Source organism: Amblyomma mixtum, chromosome 10 (assembly GCF_055824585.1).
Source record: "Amblyomma mixtum isolate Tamu chromosome 10, ASM5582458v1, whole genome shotgun sequence".
NCBI classification, from domain to species: domain Eukaryota; kingdom Metazoa; phylum Arthropoda; class Arachnida; order Ixodida; family Ixodidae; genus Amblyomma; species Amblyomma mixtum.
In genome coordinates this window covers 155810227-155819682 of record NC_143021.1, presented here as the reverse complement: position 1 = coordinate 155819682, position 9456 = coordinate 155810227, and the positions used below count along the sequence as shown (strand labels likewise).

Below are 9456 nucleotides of genomic sequence, written 5' to 3'. Positions count from 1 at the left end.
TGGCTACACTTTCATCTTATCGGCACTGCCTCCTATTTCAGACCTGGACTATCTACATAAGCTACAGTGTTTGCAGTTTAACTGCAAAATAAAAATGTCATACTTCCAGGATTTTTTAACCTTTCAACCATCAAATGGTCTAGAGAAAACCACGGATGTTCTGAAAATGCTGACACGATCTATGATATAATTTTGTCCCACGACCTTCAGCCAATAGTCACCGAACCATCTAGAATACATGGTTCTTCTGAGTCAATTTTAGATTTAGTATTCATAAAACGTTCTTTTTGTGATTACACAGTGTCTGTTCATGACGGGATATCTGATCACAAATTAGTAGTAGCATCTTTATCATTAGTTTACGGTCGTGTAAAAAAAACAAACCATCATAACTTAAAAGAATATTCGCAAGCGCTGTATGAATCCATTCTTGATTAATTGGAATTGGCTTATGAAAGCTTTGAGGGAACAAGTGTTACACAGTTAGGAAACATGTTCGAGGAACACCGTAAATGTTGTATCAATAGCTTCATACCCGATAAGAAGAGGCGCTTGAAGAAAGCAAATCGCTGGATAAATCGGCACATTATTCACCTAAAACGATGGCTTAAACGGCTAAAAAAAAACTGACAACGACAGGTCTCGTCATTTAGCTATTTTATCATAAGTGTCTTCTTCTAACATTAAACCAGCAAAAAACGTTACTTTGCAGAGTGTTTTAAAAATTTATTCGAAATTATCCCCGTAAATTTTAGGATCACGTTCGAACTTCGCAGAAGCAAATAAATGAAATCACTGTGCATAAAAACGTGATTAAGTGTCCTAAATCAATTGCTACCCCTTTCAATACCTACCTTCATTCTGTATTTTTTGAAGAAAGTGCCATTGAATATGTTTTCGACTTTCTGCCTGAACAATCAATCACTGTATCTTATAAAGGGGTTGTTGAATCCCTACTTCTGGTTGATGCCAAAAGTTAGCATGGTCCAGATGACACACCATACGCCTTCTTACGCCGTTATGCTGAATCATTAGCTCATTTCTTAACAAAAATTTTCTGTTTATCTTTATCGTCTTTTTCCTTGCCCCCCGACTGGCTAAAAGCCATAGTTGCGCCTGCGAATAAGAAGGGAAACCGCGCGTGTTTAAACAATTACCGTCCGATTTCGTTGGCGAGTACCTGTTGTGAACTAATTGAACACATTATCGCTAACCACATACATGAAATATTAAACTTTAAAGCATGCTTGTCTCCAGTCCAACACGGCTTCAGGAAAGGTTTTCCTACTGTGATGCTGTTGGTTACTGCTATTCATAACTTCAGTTCCGTATTAGATAAATCAGGACAACTGAACATAATTTTTTAGACTTCAGCAAAGCGTTTGATGAAGTTCCCCACAATAAACTTCTTGAAAAACTTAAATTAATAGGCGTGTCCCTGACCTCGGTAAACTGGCTTGCCTACGAAATCGAACTCAGTTTGTGGATATTGGTGGAATTTCTTCCACCTTACTTCCAGTGACCTCTGGCGTTCCCCAAGGAAATGTGCTGGGTCCGCTGTTATTTTTGATTTATGCAAACGACATTGTGTGTTCCATTGATAGAAATGTTAAAATTGGTTTATTTGCCAACGACTGTATGCTGTACGCCCCAATGAGCTCTGTGGGTTACCAAATGTGACTGAATGATGCTCTTCGCAAAACTGTGGCCTGGTTTGACAGATCAGGAATGGTCTTCAGTTCTGATAAGACAGTGCTTTTGCGCATGACAAGGAAAAAAAAAACATCCTATTCACTTTAGTTACTCTGCTTCGGCACTACTATTTCGGAAGTCGAAAAATCCACATATTAAGGTTTTTTAATAAATTCACCTCTCAACTGTAGCGACCATGTTCATTACATCTGTTCATTATCATCAAAAAAACTTGGACTTTTGAAACACAAGTTCAAGGGAGCACCCAGTCACGTTAAGCTATTAGGCTACAACTCTCTTATTCGGCCCAAACTTGAGTATGCGGCTTCTATGTGGGACGCGTGCACCAAAAAAGATATAGCAAAAATAAAAAACGTACAAAGACGGGCTCTGCGATTCATGTACAATAAATTCAAGAGAACTGATTCCCTATCTTCTTCAATGGCCGCCCTTATGCGCCATTTAAACCCAATACAATTCAATTTAATGGCCGCCAACGAAATGAAACGTCTTCATATAAGACGGAAAACTGCTCGACTAATATTTCTTCACTCCTGCAGGGAAAGTTTGGAATTTCTTCTTCACCTTATGTTGCATCTTTAACCACATATAAAACCCGTCACCAACATACCCATGCCCTAACAACAAATTTCGCGTAAACAAACTCGTTTAGATTCTCATACTTTGCGCGCACAATAAACGAGTGGAATGCACTGCCTGACGAGACTGTCTCAAGTGAGAGTTCTGAAAGGGCTCTTAGCAATGAATTTTGATGTGGAAATTGATGTGCAATGTATTTCTTTTGACTTGTTTCGCTCATTCCTGTCATGTGTCAAACTTTTTTTCTGTGTACTAACTTTAAGGCCTTTGTAAATATGCCTTGTTATCTGCCCTTCCTGCTTGGACCACATCAGGTCTGCTGTATTACGTAAATGAAAATAAAATACATAAAGTTAGATGGCGCTGTCTTGCTCAGCAGAGCCCCGGTGGCGCGCTCTGCACAAAGCAGCTTATCGCAGCACATATCTGATAAGCTTGGAATTTTGAGAATGTTTCAGACATGATTGTTTTGAAATTGAGATGCGTTGGTATAATGAGGTTCTTTTCCAGCTTCTTGCGGGCGTTTTCCACGGCAGACACCTTCCCATCCTAGTCCCCTATGTGCAGCCCAGCGCGCAGTTGTCCCTTCTCTTGAGCAGTTCTTACTGCGGTAGTATCTTAGTGACGATATTTGAATGCATTCAATTCAACCGGTGAAAATGCTTTTCCTGTCGCGTTTGCATGAAGTCTATTTGCAATCAATTTGTCTTGCATAATTGCCCCTATTAGTGTGATACTGTCCTTACGTGCTTTCATGACTTTGTACCGACAGTGTGTTCAGGTGCAGGAAACCCTGTGTTACCATGTTCCAGAATCATGGCATCGTCAGTCGTGAGGCTGTTTGATGACTTGATGGCTCAAGGTGTTCATTACACGCTGGAAGGTACAGACCGTGTCAAAAGTGTACCTAAGCTGTTTAGCGGGGGTCGCTAGCACATCTAGCAGTCCAAAGTTTGGGAGCATTTAGGACGCGAAGCCATTCTTTCGAGAAATTACGGTAGCTGAGCATGCATAACGAGCCATATAGCTGGCCTCACAAGCAAACCCCTGGCGCCGAATACTTCTGACTGGGAGTGCACAGAGCCTGGTGCCCATATACACATTTTCGTCTAGTGTGGGACCCCAGTTGGCGAAGTCAAAAAAGGGACGAGATACAGGACACTGCGCGAATGTGTGACGAAAGAAAAAGTTAGACTCTCTCCACTCTAGAAATTTTAGGCTGTTTTAACACAAAGGCTACAAAGTACCCAAGCTGTCTGAATACGCCACTCAAGAGAAAATAAAACAGGCGAACAGTGAGTCACGGTTAAGCGCAATTAAGAGCTGAATGCTGTGCCACACAAGGATAAGAAGCATTTATGCAAAGCCGAGATCCTTGTCTTGCCGGAAAAAGAGAAATAGCTGGTGGCAGCAGCGCGTTAAGCTGCGAAAATAATTAGCAAGACCACGGGTGTGGCCCAGGTCGAAAAGCAGATGTGGCCTATATGGCACTACACGCTGTAGTAGGGCAAAACATTAACCCTCTTCTGTGCCAGCTGCAGCAATCTTATCCCCGAAAGCTTCTTAATTGCATCCAGCAACCAAATTTTCGGGCCGCTGCCTGCTACTCTTAGCTTCTTTTAGTATCCTGTCCGTTACCCTTACAGCCATCCATTACCTTGTCTTCGCATTACGTGCCCTGCCCAAGCCCATTCATTGTTCCTAATTTCTACTAGGATATCATTAAACCACGTTTGTTCCCTGACCCAATCTGTCATCTACCAAACTCTTAACGCTACATATCGTTTTGCTTTCCATATCCGTCCTACGATGTGAGCCGACAGTTTCTGAATGCATTTTAAGAGAACACCTCCACACGACGATGATACGGAGTAAATTTTCTTGCCTGTGTGCTTGTATGCGTTCAGTGAAATCGAATTAAGTCAGCATTTGAGACAGCATCATGTAACGGTGCTGACGATCCTACGTCCAGAAGCTGAAATGACATTGGGTGGACAAAAAAAAAAAAAGCTGTGCTTGTGGAAAATTCAGAGTCGAGATATAGCTTGACTAGGCTTTGTAACAAGCAGAGATGGAATTGCGTGTGTAAGGTATTTATTCGAATATTTTTTTGCATCTGTGGTGCGATGAAGGCGAGGATGTTGTCCTGTATTCAAGAGTTCAAATTGTATTTTCAATGCCACTTTATTCAGAGCGAATAATCTTGGCTCCCTTACAGTGAGGTTCTCGATTGCACTTCCCACGGCAGCACCATCCGAGTCGCTGTGGTTCAGCCCGGTCGAAGAGCTGTGGGACCAACGCCAAATATACAGATACGTAATGTTCTTCTCATGTTGCCAGAAATAGCAAAATCATTATTTATTTCTGGTGTTACTCGATTGCTAAAGAGGAGCAGCGATTATAATATACTGATTGTCCGCTAAAGATTATGTATTTTGCAGAAATATGCATTTTTATTGACGTGGATATGGAAGGAGATGGTGTGATTGCGGTCCCGGCTACTCCTTTTCACATAATGATAGTAAAACACCTGAACTGGCAACATAACCTTCAACACAGTAAAGCTACAAAACACGCAATTGCCAGCAGAAATAATGCAATGAATACGCCAGATATCGAACAACATAAAATATAAAATCAAACTATACGCACTGGTATTACCTCATGACATAAAATGTGGATATACTATAAGCAATGATGAGTTATAAACAGAGTAAGCGCTATAAAACCCCCAAGTACAAGAAATGAAAGAGAGACAATGAGCAGTAGCAATAACGATATCACATTTATCAGCGATACCATAGAAACGGAAAAGTTTTCCATACCCCCTCTTAAACAGCAAGATCTTTCCGCAAAAGATAGACCCCATGTGCAAACACTGTTCAACTCCAGCCACTCTCATACACATGGTGTGGACTTGTACACATTGCAACACAAACAACCCAAATACCCCAGAGACGTGTGAGTCTCTCCTGCGTACTTCCGAGCCGGCAGACCAACGCCGGCTTATCCAGCGCGCGGTGGAGGCCGCGACATCCCAAGGGATCCCCGCCGACCTCCTCTAAGCCAGCGCAACCGGTCCTCAGACTGGTCCCCTGTTTTGGGAGTAATAAAAGAGATCACCACCACCACGATAGAAACGCACATAATCATTGCTAGGAGTCTGGAGAGCATGAGCCGAGGCGCACAATCACAGAATTTAGACAAGCAATATCTACTTGCTCCCCAGGAAGCCACTGTCCTCGACAATATATATTTCACCGCTATGATCACCCGTTTCTGTCGCACGTGTGCCGGCTGTGAATCACGCTTGTTGAGACAAAATGATTCCTTCGCGACCATAGGAACGACATCGCCAGAAAGGAGAAAACTTTTCAGTGAAGTTTGTTAGTTGTGTAACATTACTACTATCAGCTATCTGCTATGTTACTGCTATTTCACTACTCCCTGCTAATAATACTTATACTTCAGCCATACAGAATGAAATTTGTAAAGAGCTGACACTGGGCGAAATATTCCCCCAGGAAGTATGTAACCGTTTAGCATATATGCCCTCTGTTTTTGATGCCGCCAGCGTTAGCACACGTGGGCATGCGCGCGGGCGAGCGGCTACAGAGCATACGGGTTACAGGCAGGCGAAACCAGTAGACGAAACCAGTAGACGGTCAGCTCCGCCTGTGAGCGTGCAGCGTCTTTGTCCCCTCGCAGACCCCGTGTTTTGGCATCTCTCTTGCTCTTCGACGCGGAACTGGAGCGGTTTCTGGCGATGGCAAGGTGAGAAATGGTTTTTTTTTTTTTTATTGCGTAAGCAATATTACGACAGGCTTCAGCAGGCGACAGGCGGGGCGGTTGTGAGGCACGTTTGATCTTGAAGGGCGGCGCGAGGCGCGGCGCGCTACAGCTGCAGCCGCGCCGCTGCCGAGTGGAGGCGCTGCCCTCGCCGCGCTCTCGCCAGCTGCGGAGTGGGGAGAGGAGGCTGGAGAACGGGGGGGGTTGGGAGGAGGTATAAAAATGCGTTCGTTCGCTTGCTGGCTCCGTCGTTATGGCGCCTGATAAACAGAAAGGGAGGCTACGTCGGCTTGACGAAGCCTGGAAACGACAATGGGCTTCGGAGACAGATGAAGAACGCGAACAGCGCCTTGCTAAGCGGCGCGCTCAAGACGCTGCTAGACGGGCGCACCGCGCCTCTATCGAAACCGAATCGTCTACAACCGGTGATGATCCCGAATGGAACGCTATGGATGCTTACGCAACCTACCAGGTTTAACCAAAGCTAAACCCCAGCAATTTTTTTTGCCCCACTACTCTGAATGTCAAGCAGTTTACACTGAGCAAACCGGCCTGCAAAGTATGGCGCCGGTGGGAAAGGTACGCCTGCCTGCTCGCTCCTCGGCACGAGCCATGGCACCGGTTCGTGCGCAGTTAGTGAAGAGTGCTCATATGCCTTGTGCGCTTGGCCTCGCTGTTCATTTCGCATTGTTGCGCGTTGCGTTGATCGGGAACGCGAAGTTTTAATGGCCACCAGCAATGCACAACTTCTATCGAGTGATATTTGTGGACGGTCGCGTAAAATATGTGGTCGACTTGAAAAAAAGGGGCAAACATGTCGAAAATTAGTTTTGTCGCGTTGATAATACGGGCGCGCAATTTTAAAGACTGCCGGGAAAGAAAGGTAACGCATGAAAAGCTCAAAAACTAGAAACTTGTGCTTGAAAGACTCCGTCGTGTGCTCTAGTGACAACGCGCATTTCGCCCGCATAGTGCGCTTTGAGCTTTGCTTGTTCGCTTTGCAATATGACCAAGAGAAAAAGTAAGCTGGTAGGATTTTCTAAAAGGTCGAAAATGTGGAGTTGGTGCGTCCAGAATTGTCTTCTACGCCTGCGAAGATATTCAGACTGTACCCTCGCATGAGTTCTCAGTGCCCCAACACACTTTGAGGGTCTTGTTGGGAGGCCGTGTTGTAGCCGGCAGGGTACCAAACATTTCTCGAACAAAACGCTCAGTTAGCCGTGGAATGGGGCTTGTAGATGTCAGGGGGCAGCGAATAACGTCGAGTAATCGAAGAATGCTCGTAAATCAAGGTGTCATCTTGTGTGTGATGCAATAATGCTCCGCTTGAGAGGTTCATGAAAAGCATGTTTCCTACTTCGTAATTTCGCCGCTTTGGCGTATTTGGCCCGTTGGCACAGTTTTTGTGCAAGATTGATGAGAACGACATCTGCTCGTAGTTTATTTTTCAACTGAGGGTGCCCGGTGGTAGCGACAACCACTGCTGTGCGCCGTGCTGCAGAAAGAATGGACCCACAAAAAGCCCGGAACGAGATTAGCGATTTTCTAAATGGTGACGGCTATTATATCCGTTTTGGGGTTATATACAGGAAAATAAATGTTCATTTTAACAAGGACCTGGTGTCTTTCCTGGACTGGTAAAGTTTGACGAAGGCCGTGGCGCATCTGCGTTGATGTCCGGTCAAGAGCGCCCAGATTGTAATGTTCATCTTTCAGGACCAAAAGTAAAGAGATATCAATAGGAGACGATACACAACAGGATGAATGGACAACAAGAGGAGGATGCGCTTGAGGTCATCCTTCGCAAAATTATTAAGCGTGCCCTTGACCTCCCCATCACTACGTAAACAGCCGGCTTATGGCTCTAGGGGTGGTGAATACTTTCCGGGAGCTCCGGGAGGCACACCTTACAAACCAGTACACGCCCTTGTCGCTAACGGAGTCGGATCGCCGCCTTCTTCCTCGACTCCATATCCAACACACCGCTCCAAAGGAAGGCAGGTTTCGCATCCCAGAACTGTGGAGACGCGCCCTCCACGTGCGGCCTCTTCCAGCAAACATGTCACACGAAGACCATAATGGTCGGCGCCTGGCACGAGAGGAAGCGCTAGCCCGACATTATGGCAACAAAACAGGTGTATACTACGTGGACGCCTCCGGTCCTCACCACGGGGGATGGTACACGGTCGCGGTGGTTCGTAACAGAAACACAGTTAACGGCCTCACCTTTCGAGCCAGCAGTGTAACACAAGCAGAAGAGGTCTCTATTGCTCTAGCGGCCTCACATTCCGATTCAAAATACATAATCACCGACTCGCGAGGGGCCTGTCGGAACGTCGAACAAGGCTGCACTCCCTTCCTAGCCTATCGAATCTACCAAAATTGCATACGGGATACGGACCCCTCACACCGTTACCTTATATGGGCATCTGCTTATCAGGGGTTGGCAGGAAACGACGCAGCAGACGCAGCCGCCCGCGCACTCACTCACCGGGCTGTTTTCTCCTCCCTATTCGATCAGGAACCCGGTTTTAATCTGGTCTATACATTCAAAGATATTACAACATATTATCAAAATTATCATCGCCTTTACCCTAGCCCATGTAAAGGCCTGAAGAAGGCGTATAAGCGGCTCCTTCTCTGCCTTCTCACCAATACATTGCTGTGCCCGGCAGCGCTAAAACATTTCGACCCCTCCTTTAGCAGCAGCTGCCCACACTGTAGTGCAGTGTCTTCTGACACCTATCACATGGTGTTGGCCTGCCCCTCCAACCCCACTATTCCCCCCATCCCCAACCCAACCCCAGAGGACTGGGAGGCGACCCTGCTCGGCTGCGACGGCTTACAGGCCCAACAATCCTTAGTCGGGCGCGCCCGGGCGGCGGCCACCGCCACTGGGGTCCCATACTAGGGACCTCCACCTAGTGTTTGTAAGGATCGGTCCCTTACGGGCTGTTCCAAACATACCTCCTGTTCATTCTTAATAAATGTTTTCACCACCACCACCACCGAGGCGCGGCAGGCTGCAGCGCATGCTAGCATTCAAACTCCGTGCGCCTGTACTGAAGCCTTGTCTCTCACCCAGCCGCTTAATGCCGGTCAAGAGCGCCCGGAATGTAATTTTCATCTTTCAGGACTAAAAGTAAATAGATGTCAATAGGAGACGATACAGAACAGGAAGAATGCACCACTCAGCCGCGGCAGGCTGCAGCACATGCTAGCATTCAAACTGCGCGCGCCTGTACTGAAACCTTAAATCTCTCACCGAGCCGATGGTGCGCAACAGTAAATTAGGCCGCTGGGACCTATGGCATTGTCAGCTCTTTATGAATCCCTTTCCCTATGCTTGAGATGCCAAGCTCTTCCTGGCAAATA

General features: G+C 46.0%; 1 protein-coding gene across 1 annotated transcript in view; it reads right to left on the bottom strand.

Moving 5' to 3' along the window:
- Positions 1-4457: 4457 nt before the first annotated feature.
- The window catches only part of LOC149327438 (uncharacterized), a 54761-nt gene continuing 49762 nt past the window's right edge, over positions 4458-9456 (bottom strand). The window contains exon 10 of the mRNA XM_089563976.1: positions 4458-4578. Within this exon, the coding sequence (XP_089420102.1) occupies positions 4477-4578 (102 nt within the window). The 3' untranslated portion in view covers positions 4458-4476. The remainder of the gene's footprint in view (positions 4579-9456) is intronic.